Source organism: Crinia signifera, chromosome 2, assembly GCF_055691185.1.
Source record: "Crinia signifera chromosome 2, ASM5569118v1, whole genome shotgun sequence".
Lineage (NCBI taxonomy): Eukaryota > Metazoa > Chordata > Amphibia > Anura > Myobatrachidae > Crinia > Crinia signifera.
Window position 1 is genome coordinate 34,415,482 of NC_139218.1, and position 21,626 is coordinate 34,437,107.

General features: G+C 44.5%; 1 protein-coding gene across 1 annotated transcript in view; it reads left to right on the forward strand.

Moving 5' to 3' along the window:
• Positions 1–2,302: 2,302 nt before the first annotated feature.
• JAM2 (junctional adhesion molecule 2) overlaps positions 2,303–21,626 on the forward strand; it is a 110,963-nt gene continuing 91,639 nt past the window's right edge. The window contains exon 1 of the mRNA XM_083171883.1: positions 2,303–2,467. Within this exon, the coding sequence (XP_083028009.1) occupies positions 2,416–2,467 (52 nt within the window). The 5' untranslated portion in view covers positions 2,303–2,415. The remainder of the gene's footprint in view (positions 2,468–21,626) is intronic.

Below are 21,626 nucleotides of genomic sequence, written 5' to 3' on the forward strand. Positions count from 1 at the left end.
GGAAGGGCCGGGAGGCTCCCGAAAATTGGGTCCCCCTCCCGGCCCCCCAGCAAGGTAGTCAAGTCTCCCGCTTTCCCCCCGCAGCCTCCGCACCCCCCTTCACCGCTGTACCAAGTTTGCCGTGTCAGGGATTTTGTGCATCTGCGCCAAAGGAGTGGGTCTAAAATGACATGTAATGTCTCTGTTTTTTAGCCCCTCCCCTAATCCACGGACCTGCGAATCGCTTAGTTTGATTGACATGGGGGCGGGGATTACTGGCATCAACTTTGCCCCGCCCCTCCTGACAGCAGTATCTGCTCTCCTCTCCGGGCTTCTCCCAGAGAGGAGAGAAAAAAAGTCAATAAGTATGGTTTATATGCATGGTACAGCAAATGCACAATTCTTATATTTCTGTGAAATCCATCCACAGTTGTACTCGTGTCTGATTCAGGCCCACAGTGGCCAAAAAATATAAGATATAAAAACACTTTGCTATAACCCCATTCCTCCCAGTGTGTTTTCCATCTTTAACAATCAGACAACACCCTCGGCAGTTTTATTTGTGATACCTAAACCACCCATTGGCCGGGAGGATATAAGATAGCCGGTATAATAATGTGTAGTGCTTTTTTATTAAACGGCACAAGGAACTTGTAACCCTCTCGCATACACTCATTTCACGATCTCCGGCTTCCCGTAAATGACAGAGGCAATCATGGATTTATTCTCTTCCATTGACAGCCATTTAAAGGGCAAAAGGTCACTATCCCCAACCACCCATTAAAATAATCATACGACATATAGAAGCATTGACTTCAGTGTGTGAGCCAATCTCATCTTTGTTATTACAGAGCTGGGAGTTCCCATAGTAAATTCTCCTATTGATTACTTTTGAAATAGTGGAGATGAGAAATATCTTCAGCACCCTGTTGATGTCTGAGGGTAAATGGGGAGAAACACTGATGTGATCCCTCAGCGCTTAACAGTTGTGTTTGCTATTCAGCAACTTTCATAACGCCATCTGGGAGTGGCATAATGTAAGGAAAAATCCTTATTTCAGCTGAAAACTGTATGGACAAGCAAACACTGGGATGGGTAGACACAACAGGAGCTGCCAAATATATTCCTCCTAGGATTATCTCCAGCACTGGATGATTTGTAGCACTCCACCAATAAAATAGTTGCTAACAAATGGGAGTGCTGCTTCTCCCACTGACACTGTTTGACTCATCTAGTGCTTACCAACTGTGCTACCAGGGCCGGTGCTATGAGCCCTGAGGTGGCCATATTTGTTTTGGGCTATCCTGCCCTTCTTTATGACCAGGCTGCGGCCACTGGTCGCTGGTTGGTGACATCACCTGCTAGCCGACTTCAGCCTGGCGGTGCGGTGGGTGACTGGTGCCTGGCCCAGTAGCATAAACCCCCCCATGGTTAGTAGCGTGCGCACGACACCCGTTAACCGATATCGTTCAGTGGCGCAGATGTATTAAACTTGGTGAAGAGATAAAGTGGAGAAAAAAGATATAAATGGAGATAAACTGGAAGGCAATAACACAAAAAATGACAGTTGGGAGTTGATTGGCTGGTGCGTTATCTTCTTCCAGTTTATCTCCAGGTTTTCTCCACATAGGGGTCGATCCTATTAGTCCCGAAGGTTACGGATGATTTGCGAGTGGTTAGCCAGAAACCCCCCTTCTCTTGACAAAGTACCTTAAATAGAACTGGTATATAATATGATCAATAGAGCTGCCAGCACATCATGCAGTGTAAGGGACAGAGCAGAGCTGCTGCACATGACCAGTGGTAGCAGCTTCTTCTACCACATTTACTGTATGTGTGTCTCTGAGCCCTTAAACACTGCAATGGACCAGAGAGCAGCTGCCAGGAGGAAGAGACAGGAGCCTTACCATGAAGTGGGAAACTGTGAGCTTAGAAAGTGCAGTACTGGTTTTCCTGACCACTTTAAAACGGCATATACTAAAGACCATCTGTACTGTTAAATATTATAACTCTATTTCATACAGTATCCAGTGAATAAAAATATCAATTTTCAGGGCTGTTACCACTCCCTCAGACTCCCATACTTACTCCAATATGCTGCAGAGTCAGAGATTCATTTGGAAACGCCCCTTTAAAAATCCTGCATTTGCCACTGCTGTATGTATGTATGCATGCATATATGTACTGTAATATGTTTATGTATTTGTTTCAGTTTGAAAGAGCAACAGAGTGTGTAGTGTGGAGCTGCACAGCTAGGAGGCGCAGCTGAGCCGCACACATCCTCCCATTTCCCATGCACGCTGCTCGGTCAGACCTCCCCGTTACATAGTAGCAGCAGGCAGTGTGTGTGCAGTGTAGGCAGCCTGTGCTCAGTCAGTGCTCACACCAGTGCTTCCCCGGATTTGAACTCTGCTCCTACTTATCCCTCCAGAGAAGATGCTGCTCCCGGCTTGGGTGTTATTTCTGGGATACTTTGTCACTCTTTGCTGTAAGTTTCTGGTGTCTCCTTTCCTGTCTTCCATGGCTGTGGTTCTGTACTGACTTTTCTTTGTGAACTGAGTTGTGAAACAGGTCTGTGCTTTGTGTTCTGCCATTGTGTGGTGTGTGCCTGGTGGGCTGCCAGCCAGGGCTGTGGTGGGGAGACCCCCTTGTTGCACGTCTACTGCTTCTGCCACCCTGTACCTTCTGGTGAGGCTGGATTCTGGGAGTATTGGGTTCTCCTATCCTTCCATCTCATGTATTGTATTATGCTGACTTGTAAACTTTATTATTGTGCCCTTGTAAAGTGTAATAATGTCAATAAAATGCATGTGCCAGCCAGCAGTGTCATCAGATGTCGGCAAACAGACGTCAGCAGCATATAACAAATGATAACTTAAGAGTACATTGTGTGTATACTTATCATTTATTAGTTTGTTGTTATTATTATTATTATTATTATTATTATTTTGTAATTAAATAGCATTTAAAATCCATAATTTTAATTTTAAAAATAACTTTGCTTGCTTAAGTCAGAAGGGAATGTTACGTCATTAAAGGGTTAAAAGACTGCTGCGCTAAAGTGACATATTCCACTTTGTGGTTAGGGCTCATTCACACCAGTCCGCCAATAAGTAATAAAAACTGCATTAAAAGGAAGTCTAGTTAGATACGGGCTAATTAACACCATGGCGTTTTAAAATGTTAACACTTTCTTTCAAATTTTTAGAACCTATTTTTAACATGCCGCATCGCCACAATAGATTGCGTCGACAACAGCGACATGCCGGAAAAATCACAGGAGAAGGCGTTTAATAGGCTAACTTGCCATGCGTTTTACCCGCTATGTATGTGCGAACAAGCTCTGGGCGCAATCTCTGAGATTCTTCCTGAGGAATTCTAGCCAGACAGAAATAATTGGCATTTCAGGTTGGCACATATCGTTATTCCGAACAGCTGCAAGGCCGCATATTTTTGCAGTGGGGCAGGCAGATATTGGGAATTTAGTAGAAGTTCCAGTAAACTCGTTTATTTCCACAGTCCTCTCCCCCCCCCCCTACACTTGTGATAAACCTTAAGCTGTCTCACATGGGGAATATTGAAGGCCGCACAAAACATAGATTATTGGTGTCACAAGAAACAGGGTGACAAATTGGCCGAGTGTGTTGTCCTGGACCAGGATGCAGTTTTGCAAATGAACTTTTGCTCCAGTTTTAAAGTGATTTCATGCATTTGCCATTACTAACAGCAATTATATAGTGACATTTTTGTACTTTTTATGTACAAATTGACTAGTCTTTAGAATATAAAAAAGGTGAATTAAGTCTCTCTCTCTCTCTCTCTCTCTCTCTCTCTCTCTTTCATTCATGTTAGACAACTTTAAAAAAAATATAATGATTTCTTTTGCATCCCTCCACATGCTGAAGAAATCAATCGATGGTCACTGACCAGATCTGATCGCAGTACAAATTTGTGTTCAAAATGGGCAAAACCATGTGCACTGCAGGTGGGGCAGATGTAACAGGTGCAGGGATTTGATAAATCTTCTTCTGACATTTTTCACTGTGACACAAAAAATAGGCACAGTTCATACTGGTGTGTATGGGTCTAATTTGTAGTCTAGGTTTAGATTGTAAGCTCTCACGAGCAGGGCCCTTTTCCTTGGACACCATATCATCATTTCCTCCCCACTAAACAATACTTATTATTTTGTTTATATAGCGCTTTTCTCCAGCGGGACCCAAACAACAGCAGCTAACCTTTGGGTACAGCTAGTGCTGTGTATTTGGGTATTATGGGTATTGTGACCGCTGATGCAGCAATGTTTATATAGCTTGCAGTTCCTGTTCTGCAATGGTTTGTACTTTTTTTTTTTACTTTATCAATACAATTTGTGTTTATGTGCTTTGTAAGGCGCTGTGGACCCCTTGTAGTGCCATATAAATATAACATAATAAGGATTTCTTCTGTAGATTGTGATGTGATTACAGTAATACCCCAACAAGGTTTTAAGGAGACAAATGGTCCCAAGGATCCATAACAGTATTGTACAACAGGATTGTACAACAGGATACAATATGAGTCCCAAGGATCCATAACAGTATTGCAGGTTATATTTCTGAGTGATGTCATTGTAATGATCTTTGTTCTTTATGAAGAGTTATAAGAAGAAATGACTGAAACTTTCTTTACCGTAATTGCCGTTTCGTGCACCAATTTATTAATATTTACCTAGTGCCAACTGTTTTTGTGGGAACACCCAGGAAACACTAGGCTTCCCCGTGTGAACACCCCCTGCCCGTCTCAATCCTGCCCCCCCCCCCCCTCGTGTGAACTCTTCGCGGCTGTGCAAGTCGCTGAAGGGCGTCCGCACAGCAGCCCTGCATATGCGAATATTCACATGTAAAGTGCGCAAACATCGATGGTGACCGATGAGATTAGAATCAGGCCCTGTGTTTGAAAAATGATAGACACTTTGATATATCTCCGCCTGTAAGAATCTGCCCTGTATCAAGATCTAACACACAAAAATAATTATACACCCAGCACTTGTAACGATGCCGGACGTCATTTGATCATGCAGTTGCCTGAATTCTTCTCACTCTCTTATCTGTGATCCTAAAAATGCTGTTTGGAAATGTGAACCCCAGCTTAGCACCGTCTGTGGGATTTCAGTCCCAGGAATGGAACAGTCCCAAACAATTACCCGCAGGTCATCCCAGACACGTTGCAGATGGCGTACCCTGACTGGGAGCACATACGCACTGGTGGGAACAACTGCTCTGTGGTTGGAACTGTCCCATTGTCACCTTTTGTATTTTAATTATTCAAAGAATTTGGAATGCTAAACGTTTAACGTGTGGTTTGTCTAGCACAGATTCTGCAGATAGATATGTGACAGAATGCACCCCCTGTAAGCGTTGTGCTTGGTGCTTAGACACTGTAAAACGTGGTTTTATTTACAACAGGCAGAATCGCGCAGCCATGTGGCTTCTAGGATACAGCTGTACGCGAGGGTCTGTCTATATAAGACTGTATAGCAATGTCAGGTTCTACAGCAGAATTCAAACATTGGACCTGGTTTTCATTTGGAGGTAAAGCAAGAAGTTCCAATACAATTCAAGTGGAGCAAATACATAGATTTTTTTCTGTGCAGGGTAAATACCATCTGCTTTTGAATGTAGCCCATAAATGTTAGTTTTATTTTCACACTGCAATTACGATTTCAGTTTGAACATAGGCCCTTATTCAGATCTGATCGCATTCCAAATTTGTTCTCAAAATGGGCAAAACCATGTGCACTGCAGGTGGGGCAGATGTAACAGGAGCAGAGAGAGTTCGATTTGGGTGAGTTATTTCGTTTCTGTGCAGGGTAAATACTGGCTGCATTATTTTTACACTGCAATTTAGATTTCAGTTTCAACACACCCCACCCAAATCTAACTCTCTCTGCACGTTACATCTGCCCCACCTGCAGTGCACATGGTTTTTCCCATTTTGAGAACACATTTGTACTGCGATCAGACCTGAATAAGGGCTATAGCCCACCCAAATCTAAAGCTGGGTAAGGTTGGGCATCAAAAGGTCGACATGTGCCGACAGGCGGTATTTCATGCCCTGCCATCCACTAGGGCGTGGAAGGAGAATAAAATAGTGTGCCGAGTCTAGCGAGGCACCTAGCCCAAAGCAGGGCGAGCACAGCAAGGGGACACTGTGCACTTTTTTTAGTGTCCATGTCGACTGTGTCGACATTTCATATTTTAAATCAATTCCTTATTTTAAAAGTTCTATCCATTCTACTTATATTGTGGGTATTGTTCTGTACCCCTGAAAAACTCATGTCGACTTTTTGACGGTCGACCTAGCCGTTGTCAAGCTAATGCTTGTGGCGACTATCCAGCCCAGTCGACTTTAGCCACGTCGACCTATTTTATGTGTCGACCTTCTGTGGTAGACCCAATGCATTTTGGCCAAATATGGGTCAACCCAATGACCCATACCCCTTTGTATTCCCCGATGGAACTGTACAGGAAATGATCTTATACCTGACTTGTTCTTTCTTATTAGATGATATGTCACTTACTTGTCATTTCCTGCTTTTGTTACTATGTAACCGTGACATAACAATACCAGCAGGGTTCCTCCCCGTGTATTCTGGGGATTGATTTATTAAGCTCGGTGAAGTGATAAAGTGTCTTGTTTTAATCACCGGCCAATCAGCTCCTACCTGTGAATTTACAGGCTTGGTTTGAAAAATGACAGGTAGGAGCTGATTGGTCTGTAATAAAATCCAGACACTTTATCTCTTTACCGAGCTTAATAAATCTACCCCTCAGTTTAAACCCTACAAGGCTTTCACTCTGTGGCCAGTGACCCCCCGCATTCCGTTTTGAAATATCATTAGTATGAGGATGGTTAGGATAATTGGAATTGTTTTGGGGGTAGAGATGTCAGTTGCTCTGTTTTTATAGCTGCTACTTGGCAAACAGATGCAGTGTAGGCCTGTCAGGTCATTCGATGTAATGTTGACCTGTCAGGTCATCCCAGTCTTCAGCATGACACTGCTGGTAGGCAGGTGGCCCCCTGCTGAGACCATGCTGGGGCCCAACACTTCAGCTGGACTGCATTTACTTTTCTTAAAGCTTTCTGTAGGCGGCACAATCGTTTATAACAGGATTACGATCAAGCTTCAAACAGTGATACAATGGAGAGTGATAAACAGCCAGCCAATCAGCCCCTAACTGCCATGTTACAGGCTGGGTTTGAAAAATGACAGGTATGAAAAATGACAGGTAGGAGCTGATTGGCTGGCTGTTTATCACTCTCCACTCCATCACTTTTCAAAGCTTGATGCATCCGGCCCCCTGTGAGAAGGGATCGTGGTACTTTGTTTCTTTTTTTGAGGCAGATGTTGTTGTAGAAAGTTTCCGGCCCCTGTTTTGGCACTGTGTGACGTTATCTGATCACACCGCCTGTTTCCGACACACGCGGTGAAAGCAACAATTATAACATAAAGATCTTTTTATTAACAAAATGTTATATTATGTCTGGTAAAGGCGGTACATTACGCCAGCTATGGAATAAATGGTTGTTAAGGTGGAATGAACTGTTTACAATATAAAATCGGTGACATAATCTGGTGGCATATATTAGAAATATCTAATACGAGAAATATCTGACACCCACCCCCCCCCCCCACCCCCCACGCACACACACACATTTACTTTATAAAATCAGTGATTGAACCTGGGGGGGATACATTATTCCAGTAATATCACATCGCACATCTGAGCACACAAACACATACACACACACACACCGTCCCGCCCACCCGAACAATGCCCAGATCCCAAAATATGGCAAATACCTTTATAATATAAAATAATATAATTATAATATATTCTGTAAAACTCTAGGGGAGATATATCGAATCTTGGAGAGAGATAAACTGCTCATAGCGAATGAATCAGCTTCTATCTGGCATCTTTTAAGCACAGCAATGTCTGCACTTTATCTCTCGCCAAGATGTCATAAATCCCCTCCTGTATTTTTTCTCCTAGGATAGGTATAGCCATAATAGCAATTATGTATAGCAATTAATAATAATATAATAATTATATTATTAATACTATACCTATTATTATTATTATTATTATTATTATTATTATTATTATTATTATTATTATTATACCTATATTATTATTACTATATCTAATAATAATATTACTATACCTATTATTATACATATTATATTATTATTATTATTATTATTATTATTATTATTACTATACCTAATAATAATAATAATTATTATTATTATTATTATTATTATTGTTATTATTCTATTACTATACCTATTATTATTATTGTAATTATTATTATTATTATATATATATATATATATATATATATATAAACATATAATAATAATAATAATACTAATAATAAAATAGGTATTAGAATAATAATAATAATAGTATTATTATTGCTATACCTATTATTATTATTATTATTATTATTTTATTGTTACTACCCAGTTTGTTTAATAAAACTCTTGTTTCCAATTGTAAAGTGCAAGGGAACATTCTGCGCTATATAAGAAACTGTAAATAATAATAATAATAATAGGTATAATAATAGGAATATGAATAGATATAGTTATAGCAATGAATGCATAAGAACCAACATATTGAAACCATTTATTCTACAAAGAAGAGCAATGTATGTGAGCACAGTCACTTTGCTCCTGATAACACCCCTCAGTCCCTGAACATCATCCTTTCCTGGGCCCTTATTCTACTCGGCTCGGTACGGCCCGCGTGCGGCCGTACCGCCGATGTTTTTGTTCTGCACATGCGCAGAGGTCATTCTGCGCATGTGCAGCCCCCTTCGCCGCAGACGGATTTCGTCCGCCGCAAAGGGGGCGTATAGGGGCGTGAGGGGCTTCAGCCCCTCATTACCCTATGTGTACGCCCCGCGTTTCATGGGCGTTCCCATGCAAACGCGGGGCGTATGCATGGTAATGAGGGCATGACGCCCTCATTACCATGACATGGGGGCGGAAAGCTGACGTCGCCGGATGTCAGCTTTCAGCCCCCTTTCAAGCTCCCACACGGACGATTGTCCGTGTGGTCTGAGCTTGCGGGAGCTGCCGCGGCGTGCGGGCCTGCCTTCGATGGTCGTCGACCATCGAAGGCAGGGGGCAGCTCCCACCATGGTGGAGGCGTAGCCTCCACCATTTTTGTCCGGATCGCCAGCCGTCCGTGTACGGACGGCCGTGGCGATCCGTCGGGTGGGCGGCCCTTGGTTTGTGCGGTCGGAGCCCCGTGTGCGGCTCTGACCGCACCAACCAGAATAAGGGCCCTTGTATTGATCCCCTTCCTCAGCTCCACGCTGTTTTTGTTGATCCAGAAGACGCTGGAAGTTTATCACAATATTAAATATTGCGTAACGTCTGACTGATCTTTAGGATGTTTTCTTTTTATGATTCCCAGAATCCCCCTTAGCTGTGCCTCTGGCCAGGAGGAGGATGAGTGAATCACAACCAGGGTTCCTTTGTGTTTGCAGGGCTGTATTGTTACAGGCACTTTCTAGGCATGTGAAGAAGCGCGCTCTCTGGGAACGTGTTTCCTTGGACACAGAAGAACTTGTAGATGATATTTAAAGTCCGCTGCAATGTTTGCTCTGCCCTCACCCATTGGAAGTTTACGTCTCCAGGCGCTTTGACCTGTGGAACAGGGAATCAGAGTCTGTTAAATACATATCCAGTGTTGTTTCATGCTCAGTTTAAGAATACATTTGAATTGGGGGAACTCTTCTTTTTTTTTTTTTTTTTTGAAGTTGTGTAACCTCTAATAGAGACAGACCCCATGCACACTTATACCCCTGGAGTGGCAGTGAATAGACTGTTGCTGCTTTTACACCGCAAAACCTGCTTTGACCCCGTTTTTTAAATGTTTCTTAAAACGGGTCAAAGCAGGTTAAACCCCTTTCTCATCGCATGCCACTGAGGTCCCGCTCTGTGCATATCTAATGAGCGGTACCCAGCGCAGTGAATATTTATGAGCATGTCTCCGCCCCCTGCATATGGAATGAGCGGGACCTGCTCCATGCAGTTAATATTTAATGATCGGGTCCCTGCCCCCTGTATATGTAATGAGCGGGTCCTGCTCATTCCATATGCGGGGGGCGGGGACACGCTCATTAAATAGTCACTGTGCTGGGTCCCACTCATTAGATATGCACAGCGCGGGACCAGCTTGTGCTCACTGCTGTCTGGGTCGTAAATACCGTTTCAGACCCGTTCAGACTGCAAGAAAACGGTTCTGATACGGGTAGGACCCTGCTTTTTTACCGTTTCCAAATGTTTTTGGAAACGGTAAATTCACTCGTGTGGTCTGAAAGGGGCATATGTGGGCATGCTGTTGTATGGTGGACAGTTATTAGGTCGACCACTATTGGTCAACAGGTTGACGGTCGACACACAAAAAGGTCAACATGTAGACAAAAGGTTGACACAAGCAAACGATAGAAATGGAAAAGGTTGACATGAAATAGGTCGACATAGATTTTTTTACGATTTTTTTGTTTAAAGCTCTTGTTAATACTTTACCATCCCAGAGGACATGGAGGGGGAATATAATAGCATGCCATGCACATGGTGAGCGAAGCGCGGAGGGCTTATACGGGGCCCATGTCGACTTTTGCCGACAAAGACACCAATTGTTTTTTGTAAAGCATATATCAACAGACTTAGGGGAGTATTGTCGATCCATCCCAACAGCCGTGACCTTGGCCCGTTTTCGTTTTGCTCGACAGCATATTGCCAGGCAGGATTCAATGTCTCACCTGCCGATCTGCGAAATTGGGGGAGTGTTTGCGTAAATGACCGTGGATTGTCGAGATTTGGCTGTGATCGTGACAATTCACTGCCGTTATCGAAAAGACGGGTACAGGACAGCTTTTAAAGTCGACCATTCTGTCAATCCGCCTCTTCAATACTGTCGGCCAAGACAGCATTGAATAGGCGCCCGCCGCTACTTCCCCCGTCGGAAATAGCGGCAGGGATTAGAACCCTCCCCTTTGTGTTAGTGGCCTGATACATATCATTGTTTCCGTTATATAATTCTACTCTTTTGTTAGGGGAAAGAAAACCCATCTGGTTTCTATTTATTTATTTGCCAATTGTACACAAACTACAAACTCCTCGGCAAAGGACATTTGACAGAATATATAGTAATCCATCCCGGGTAAGGGTTAACGTTCTTGCTCCGGAACCAGTTGGCGGTGCAGCTTACTGACTGCAGCCGCGCCGAAGCTTGATTTAATGGAAGGTATAAAGTGGGAGATTTACCCAATCTTGAAAAGTGATAAAGTACCAATCAAGCAGGTTCTGTCATGTGTTTGAAAAGTGACAGTTAGAAGCCAATTGGTTCAGCACCGTTTATCATTCATAACGCTGTTTTAAAAAGTGACATTTAGGGGCTGATTGGTTGGAACGTTATCTATCATTAACTTTATCTCTCTCCACATAAAAATAGCCACTTTGAAAGCCTAATTAAGGAAACGAGAAAGCATTTCTATGAAAGTACATCAGGTTCCTTTGCACCTATCTGGCCTCAAATAACAGCAGGTAAAAATAAAACATTCCACATACCATGCAAGAACACAATGCAGACACTCATCCAAAAATGTATTAGTGTCATGTGACATTACAGCACTACACCCAAGCCCCCCCCCCCCCCACACAACTTAACTGCCAACTGCTGCTCTAGTCATGTGAAGGAAAGCACCTGTAGCATAATGCCACAAACTGGGGCATTACAACGCAGGGGGCGGGACATTCTTATGCCGATCATGTTGAATTGCAGCATCAAACTCCCGCCCACTTGTGGGATTGTTGTGGGAAGGTTTCTATCACTTCTGAGAACATCCCCAAAATGTGGGTGTCTAACAGACATGGAATGTGCTGTGGTATAGTAGAAGTTTATTTTTATTATTATTATTATTATTATTATTTATTAATAATAATAGTAATAATAATATTCTTTCAAGAGAGGGGATGTTGTGATGGGGGGGGGGGGGGGGGGCCGAAGGATGAAGGGGGAGGTTACATGAAGTGAGAGGTGAGAAGGACACAGTGCTGGTTCCAGAAGAGGGGCCAGCCAACAGTAAATAGCTACACATTGTAGGCAAGGCGTAGAAGGTTCAATAGCCGGGTGGAGAAGAGCTGCATGCTCAGTCTAATTCCGAAATCCTGGGATTGGGAACTCCAATCCCGGGATTGAAATCCCTTAAATTTTGCAATCCGGGATTCTGCCGATCCTTGGATTGGCCACGCTAGCTTGGAATAGGCATTCCAATCATGTCAACATTTCATCAGTGTTGACATGTACGGATTTCAACGACGTGTATGAATTTCAACAAGATATACCACATCCAATCAGAGACCAGAAAGAAGGTAGCTATGGGAGACATGTTATATATTTTATATTCTCATATTAGTCATTCTAGCATCCTGCACCTTTCAAAATCTATGCAGTTCCCCTTACCAGCCTGGGGTGTCACTCTCTCTGCTTTTAGCACAGGTTGGTCTGTATCTCTTTGCCGAAATACAGATTTGGCTGTGCTAGCTGCCCTGCTGCAGAGAGTGACGCCCCAAATAGGAAAGAGGAACAGCACAGATTTTGAATGGTGCAGGGTGCTAGAATGAACACAATTCTTATTTCTGTTCATTTGGATAAATGTCCTCTGCTTGTATAAAGCAGCAAGCGTTTGGTCATTCAAGTCTATACTTACCTTTCGGGTGGCCGCTTTCTGCCAAATTGGGGGCGGGCACTGACGTCATGCCCCGAGGATGCATGGGCGCGCCTGCGTTTGCAGGGGTAATCCCAGTGCTTCTATGGGCGCCCCCCGCCGTTTTTGTGGGCATTCCCATAAAATACTGGGTGGCCCCTTGAATCCACCCCCTGCCTGCCCATCAGGTTGACAACGCCCCGGAGACTGTATATCTGAATGGCCCCCAGTGAGAGCTGCTGTCAGTAGGTCCGGCTCTCTAGGTTCAGTGTATATTGGATTTCGTTATATATAATATCACTTGCGGAATTCTGTCCTCGCTGAGCATGTCAGAACACGAAATGCCATGGTGCTCTCAGGCTGATGTACTGACATTTCTATATACTGATATCTGTATATATAGAACCATTAAGGATTTTGTGGAAAGCGCCCTTGGATTGGAAAACATTTCAGAAATGCCTTGTGCTCATGTGGGACCATTTGCTTGTTGTGTACGGACTAAGGGAGCTTTCACCGAGTGTCAGGAAAGCCTCTTAATCATATTAATTTAAATGCATCATATAGGAAGTGATGTTTTACATGTGTCACCGAGATATATGGCCAGAACATATTTGTAGAGTCATGTCACGCAAAGATCAATGTAATACAGGGGAACGGGAAGTGGCAGGGGAGGGAGGGCAACAAAAGGCATAAATCAGGGGTACTGTAAGATGATTAAGGTGGACCTGTCCCCTACACTCAGACAATAGGAGCAGACATGTTGTAGGGTCACAATACTTCCCTTTAATTACTTAATCATGTAAATTACCCGGGTTCCATGTCTAATTACATACAGGTAAGCCACAAGTGATGCTAATCTGCCGCGGAGCCCGATTCATGTCTGTGCTTCATTAGGTAAAAGGAAGCAATATTAATGCAGTTTTTCCCCCAGGGGCGGAGGCCCAATTCCAGAGAGGGCTAGTTGTCCAAACTTGGCTTGTGGCACTCCGATTGGTGGATAGCAATCATCAGAGTAATCAGTGGATGATCTGTGCACTGCGGCACTTTAATGCTCAGCACCATAAACAAATTATTGATGGGATATTGATGGGATTTCTCTAGTCGGTATGAACGCTAGACATGATCCTAAAGTAATGTGTTCATAATCTAATTATATTACACCCTATACAGACATAGGACACCACACCCCAACATGTCCTGACCGCTGGCCATAACACATCTATTACACCCTATACAGACATAGGACACTACACCCCAACATGTCCTGACCGCCGGCCATAATACATCTATAACACCCTATACAGACATAGGACACTACACCCCAACATGTCCTGACCGCCGGCCATAATACATCTATAACACCCTATACAGACATAGGACACTACACCCCAACATGTCCTGACCGCCGGCCATAATACATCTATAACACCCTATACAGACATAGGACACCACACCCCAACATGTCCTGACCACTGGCCATAATACATCTATTACACCCTATACAGACATAGGACACTACACCCCAACATGTCCTGACCGCTGGTCATAATACATCTATTACACCCTATACAGACATAGGACACCACACCCCAACATGTCCTGACCACTGGCCATAATACATCTATTACACCCTATACAGACATAGGACACTACACCCCAACATGTCCTGACCGCTGGTCATAATACATCTATACACCCTATACAGACATAGGACACCACACCCCAACATGACCTGACCGCTGGCCATAATACATCTATTACACCCTATACAGACATAGGACACTACACCCCAACATGTCCTGACCGCTGGTCATAATACATCTATACACCCTATACAGACATAGGACACCACACCCCAACATGTCCTGACCGCTGGCCATAATACATCTATTGCACCCTATACAGACATAGGATACTACACTCCAACATGACCTGACCGCCGGCCATAATACCTCTATTACACCCTATACAGACATAGGACACTACACTCCAACATGACCTGACCGCCGGCCATAATACATCTATTACACCCTATACAGACATAGGACACTACACCCCCAACATGACCTGACCGCCGGCCATAATACATCTATTACACCCTATACAGACATAGGACACTACACCCCAACATGTCCTGACCGCCGGCCATAATACATCTATTACACCCTATACACACATAGGACACTACACCCCAACATGTCCTGACCGCCGGCCATAATACATCTATTACACCCTATACAGACATAGGACACCACACCCCAACATGTCTTGACCACTGGCCATAATACATCTATTACACCCTATACAGACATAGGACGCTACACCCCAACATGTCCTGACCGCCTGCCATAATACATCTATACACCCTATACAGACATAGGACGCTACACCCCAACATGACCTGACCACTGCCCATAATACATCTATTACACCCTATACAGACATAGGACACTACACCCCCAACATATCCTGACCGCTGGTCATAATACATCTATTACACCCTATACAGACATAGGACACTACACCCCCAACATGTCCTGACCGCCGGCCATAATACATCTATTACACCCTATACAGACATAGGACACTACACCCCCAACATATCCTGACCGCTGGTCATAATACATCTATTACACCCTATACAGACATAGGACACTACACCCCCAACATGTCCTGACCGCCGGCCATAATACATCTATTACACCCTATACAGACATAGGATACTACACTCCAACATGACCTGACCGCCGGCCATAATACATCTATTACACCCTATACAGACATAGGACACTACACCCCAACATGTCCTGACCACTGGCCATAATACATCTATTACACCCTATACAGACATAGGACACTACACCCCCAACATGACCTGACCGCCGGCCATAATACATCTATTACACCCTATACAGACATAGGACACTACACCCCAACATGTCCTGACCACTGGCCATAATACATCTATTACACCCTATACAGACATAGGACGCTACACCCCAACATGTCCTGACCGCCGGCCATAATACATCTATACACCCTATACAGACATAGGACGCTACACCCCAACATGACCTGACCACTGCCCATAATACATCTATTACACCCTATACAGACATAGGACACTACACCCACAACATATCCTGACCGCTGGTCATAATACATCTATTACACCCTATACAGACATAGGACACTACACCCCAACATGACCTGACCGCCGGCCATAATACATCTATTACACCCTATACAGACATAGGACGCTACACCCCAACATGTCCTGACCGCTGGCCATAATACATCTATACACCCTATACAGACATAGGACGCTACACCCCAACATGTCCTGACCACTGGTCATAATACATCTATTACACCCTATACAGACATAGGACACTACACCCCAACATGACCTGACCGCCGGCCATAATACATCTATTACACCCTATACAGACATAGGACACCACACCCCAACATGACCTGACCGCCGGCCATAATACATCTATTAAACCCTATACAGACATAGGACACTACACCCCCATGTCCTGACCGCTGGCCATAATACATCTATTACACCCTATACAGACATAGGACACTACACCCCAACATGACCTGACCGCCGGCCATAATACATCTATTACACCCTATACAGACATAGGACACTACACCCCAACATGTCCTGACCGCCGACCATAATACATCTATTACACCCTATACAGACATAGGACACTACACCCCCAACATGACCTGACCGCCGGCCATAATACATCTATTACACCCTATACAGACATAGGACGCCACACCCCAACATGTCCTGACCGCCGGCCATAATACATCTACAGTATTACACCCTATACAGACATAGGACACTACAACCTAACATGACCTGACCGCCGGCCATAATACATCTATTACACCCTATACAGACATAGGACACCACACCCCAACATGACCTGACCGCCGGCCATAATACATCTATTACACCCTATACAGACATAGGACACTACACCCCAACATGACCTGACCGCCGGCCATAATACATCTATTACACCCTATACAGACATAGGACACTACACCCCAACATGTCCTGACCACTGGCCATAATACATCTATACACCCTATACAGACATAGGACGCTACACCCCAACATGACCTGACCGCCGGCCATAATACATCTATTACACCCTATACAGACATAGGACACCACACCCCAACATGACCTGACCGCCGGCCATAATACATCTATTACACCCTATACAGACATAGGACACCACACCCCAACATGTCCTGACCGCTGGCCATAATACAACTATTACACCCTATACAGACATAGGACACTACACCCCAACATGTCCTGACCGCTGGCCATAATACATCTATTACACCCTATACAGATATAGGACACCACACCCCAACATGTCCTGACCGCTGGCCATAATACATCTATTACATCCTATACAGAGAGAGGACACTACACCCCAACATGTCCTGACCGCCGGCCATAATACAACTATTACACCCTATATAGACATAGGACACTACACCCCAACATGTCCTGACCGCTGGCCATAATACATCTATTACACCCTATACAGATATAGGACACCATACCCCAACATGTCCTGACCGCTGGCCATAATACATCTATTACATCCTATACAGAGAGAGGACACTACACCCCAACATGTACTGACCGCTGGCCATAATACATCTATTACACCCTATACAGACATAGGACACTACACCCCCATGTCCTGACCCTTGCACATGACCATAATTCAATTCTATTACATTCCAATGCTGAGATGTTACATAAGGAGACACCAGAGTACTGTATTCTGTAATCAGACCAAGTAACTTTGTAAACATGACCTTCTAGTCCTGGAACTGTTCCTAAAAATCAGATACAATATACAATATGCATTTTCATTCTGTTGATTCAGCTGCTCATAAAACAACCATGTACCTGCCAATAAGGTATAGAGATACAGTATAAGATAATACATGTCAATGTGATTGTCAGGGATTTGCTTCTTTCACTGTTTCCCAGTATGAAGAAATCTCTCTTGGACCCATCCATGTAGTGTATAATAAATCAAGTGCAGGCAATGACCTGGGCGGAGGGGGGGGGATTTATACAAGATTGGAGAGAGATAAAGTACCAACTCATCAGCTCCTAACCGTCATGTTACAGACTGTGTTTGAGAAATATTAGTAGCTGATGTTTTGGTACTTTGGGGTCTATGTACCCAAAAGTCTCTGACTTCCCGCTGCAGGGAGGGGGGCCAAGTCTGAGATGATACACGGAGCACGTATGATCTCCGGCTCCGATCTGATGCGCACTGGACCACGAATCTGATCGCATGTCAACACAGGTCCGATTCAGCCATATCAGACCTGTGTATGGGCACCTTAAGCCTTGGGGGGATATAAAGGGCAAGAATTAAAGTACCGACCAATCAGCTGCTAACTGTCATGTTACAGGCTACGTTTGAAAAATGGCAACAGCTGGTTGGTTATTACTTTTTCTCTCTACGCTTTGGGGCTGATTCAGGCCTGTCCCCGATGGGGCCTGTCCCCCATGCTCATGTGCATAGGCGATAATACGCATTTTCATACCCCGCCAGCAAATGCATTCGGTAAGATTTTCAATTGCTGGGGCGTTCGCTGCCTGATTGACAGGCAGGCAGCATTTTGGGGCCTGCCCAGACAAAACGGTGGGCGCGCCCATAGTTCGGCGGGGCAGCGTTAACCTGCTCAATAAGCAGCAAATATACACAGCCTAGGGAGCAGGATTAAATCGGACCCTTTATCTCTTGCCAAGCATTTATTCCTATACCCCTTAACCACTATATAAAAGTAATGCAGCCCTGTAAATCCAGCTGAAATATAATAAAAGGTGTCGTAGACAACACTTGTCTTAGATAAATGATTTAATTCCAGAGAACACGGATATCCTGTTGAGTTATACCAGGGATGGGGAACCTTCAGCCCTCCAGCTGTTGTTCAACTGCACATCCCAGCATGCCCTGCTACAGTTTTGCTAATTGGCCATAGTAAAACTGTTGCAGGGCATGATGGGATGTGTAGTTCAACAACAGCTGGAGGGCAGACGGTTCCCCATCCCTGTGTTATACGTTGCTTACTGTAAGGGCTCAGAAGTGAGACGCTCTCTGGTACTCTTTACTTAGAAGGGCGCCCACGATTTTGATCGTGGGCATCGTTAGTAAAAAATCTCGGGCATTGAATGCACTAAAAAATCGGGTGCGATCAACCGACGAGATGCCCGAGATTTCCCATAGGGAACAATGTTAAATGTCTCAATTGACCCAATTTTCCTGTTCAATGCCTCAATTGACCCGATTTTTCCATAGGAAACAATGTTAAATGGGCCACAGAGGCCAAATAGGCACCCTGAAGTGTATAATGGCCACCCGAATTGTTAACGCCACCCCACGATCAACGTCAACCCGATGCGTGGCGAGCGCAGCGAGCCCGCGAGGGGCGGCGGTACGCGTCCTACAACCTTTTCATACCCCCACTATCCACGTCGGCGTGGAGTTGAGAATAGAAAGTGTGGCGAGCGCAGCGAGCCACCGAGCCCGAAGTGTGGCGAGGGTACGTGGACAGCTGTGAAGCCTGCGAGGGGACGCGGATACCTGTGAAGGTATCCGCGTCCCCTCGCGGGGCTCGCTGCGCTCGCCACGCTTCGGGCTCGGTGGTTTGCTGCGCTCGCCACACTTTCTATTCTCAACTCCACGCCGACGTGGATAGTGGGGGTATGAAAAGGTCGTAGGACGCGTACCGACGCCCCTCGCGGGCTCGCTGCGCTCGCCACGCTTCGGGTTGACGTTGATCGTGGGGTGGCGTTAACAATTCGGGTGGCCATTATTCACTTCAGGGTGCCTATTTGGCCTCTGTGGCCCATTTAACATTGTTTCCTATGGAAAAATCGGGTCAATTGAGACATTTAACATTGTTCCCTATGGGAAATCTCGGGCATCTCGTCTGTCGCATTGCACCTGATTTTTTAGTGCATTCAATGCCCGAGATGGCCGAGATGGGCGCCCTTCTAAGTAAAGAGTACCCGCTCTCTATTAGCAGCTGAATGTGGTAATTTGTTGATTTGCAGATGAACACTTTAAAGCTGAACATTCCTGCCATTTGTCCCCAGGGCTTTGCTGGAGGTACGCTGGTTATACAATGAGCAGAAATGAGCCCGCAGTAATTAAGGAGAGTGGCCATAATTCAATTGAGAGGAGCATTGCAGCTCGTTTGGGTCAGCAGGTTTAACTTGGATTCTGGATTCTAATTAATAAAACTGGAGATGAAGAGTCAGTTATATCCTTAGCCAAATAGGCAGATGATTCACCTTCTGAGTTCCCGATAGGCAAACACATTTCATTTTTTTATTTTTAAGTTACTGTAGTATTTCTTAAGGATGTCGTTTTACGTCCGGTAAGACATCTGTGCTATATTTGGTGCTCCAACGGTTGGACTCGGCTAAGCATCCCATGTACGGTCACACTTATGTCCTGTAAAGTGGCACGACAGCTGATTAACTCTGGAATTGCTGCACAACGTACTGTACTGTTCCTTCCTACAACCTTCTATGTATCCCACATATATAAGCATTGCCGTCATGTATTAAAATAAGTCTTGCTGGCTTCTTTTGTACTTCAAAGGGGCGGCGGTAAGGAACGGCCTGGTGCTTAGGGCGCCCCGGGTCACTGTGCGGGCGGGTTGGAAATTTCTGGCAACTTGGAAATTACAGTCAAATAATTATAGGGAAATGGAGACCTTATAGTGTCCTCTGCGCAGCGGCCACAGGATAGCCTGGAGGGGCCAAGAACAGAGAATTTAGCTCTATTAAATGCAAGTCAGCTATTGGTGGTGATTGTGAGTAAATAGATCGGTATTCTCTGGGTGTGAATTCACCCCCATTCGCACAAAACTGTACCACTATATGATGCTGGCATTCGCATTTGTTCTTGGTTAAATGATTGTGTATTAGCCTTCCACTAATGCTGGTACTGCTTTCCAAGACATCCATTACTTTGGCTTCTTCCAGTAGGCTTCCTGCATGTCATCCAGACCACCCACCTGGATGTTACTCTGTCGGGGACCTTTAAAAAGTCTCCTGTGGAGGAAAGTAAGTATGGCCTATATCATTTGCAGGCAGGCGTTAAAGTGATGGTAGAGGAAACTGGTTCTACCTCCACCACAGCCCTGTACAGTAATTCCAACAGAAAAGCCTGTCCCATTAGCTTACTTTTCTGGCATAGTGTATGTAATGTCATGCCGTCACCGTCACCGTCATTGCAGTTTTAACATGCCATATTTCTGATTTTTAACTGCTTTAAAACGGTACCAGCTGCAATATGAAAGCTCCACAATCAATTTACCGGTTAAAAAATACCGGTATTTTGAAACATGTTAAAAGCAGGATCCTGCAGGTTTCTGAGCCGTTTTCCCTGCAGTCTGAACAGCTCAGAAACGGTATTTGCTACAAATGATAACCACACATTATACCCCCGCCCACAAGCAGGACATTTTTTTTTTTTTAAATGACATTGTATGGCTTTCTATGGGTGAAACGGGTTGAATCTAAAGGTACAAAAATGGTATTGAAACTGTAATATTCCTTTACAACATGCAATATGAAAGGGGTTTAACTGGCTTTTGACCCTTTTAAAAAAACGTTTACAAAAATGAGTTAAAAGCAGGTTTTTGCAATGTAAGTGGAGCGACACGGAGAGGAGGTAGAGCTGCCGGAGGTACATTGGGCAAGATACAGGCAGTCAGCTGCTAGAGCAACAGAGACAGCTTTATATAAGTGTGACTACTGTGGGCATTATGTGTATAAGGGGCACTAC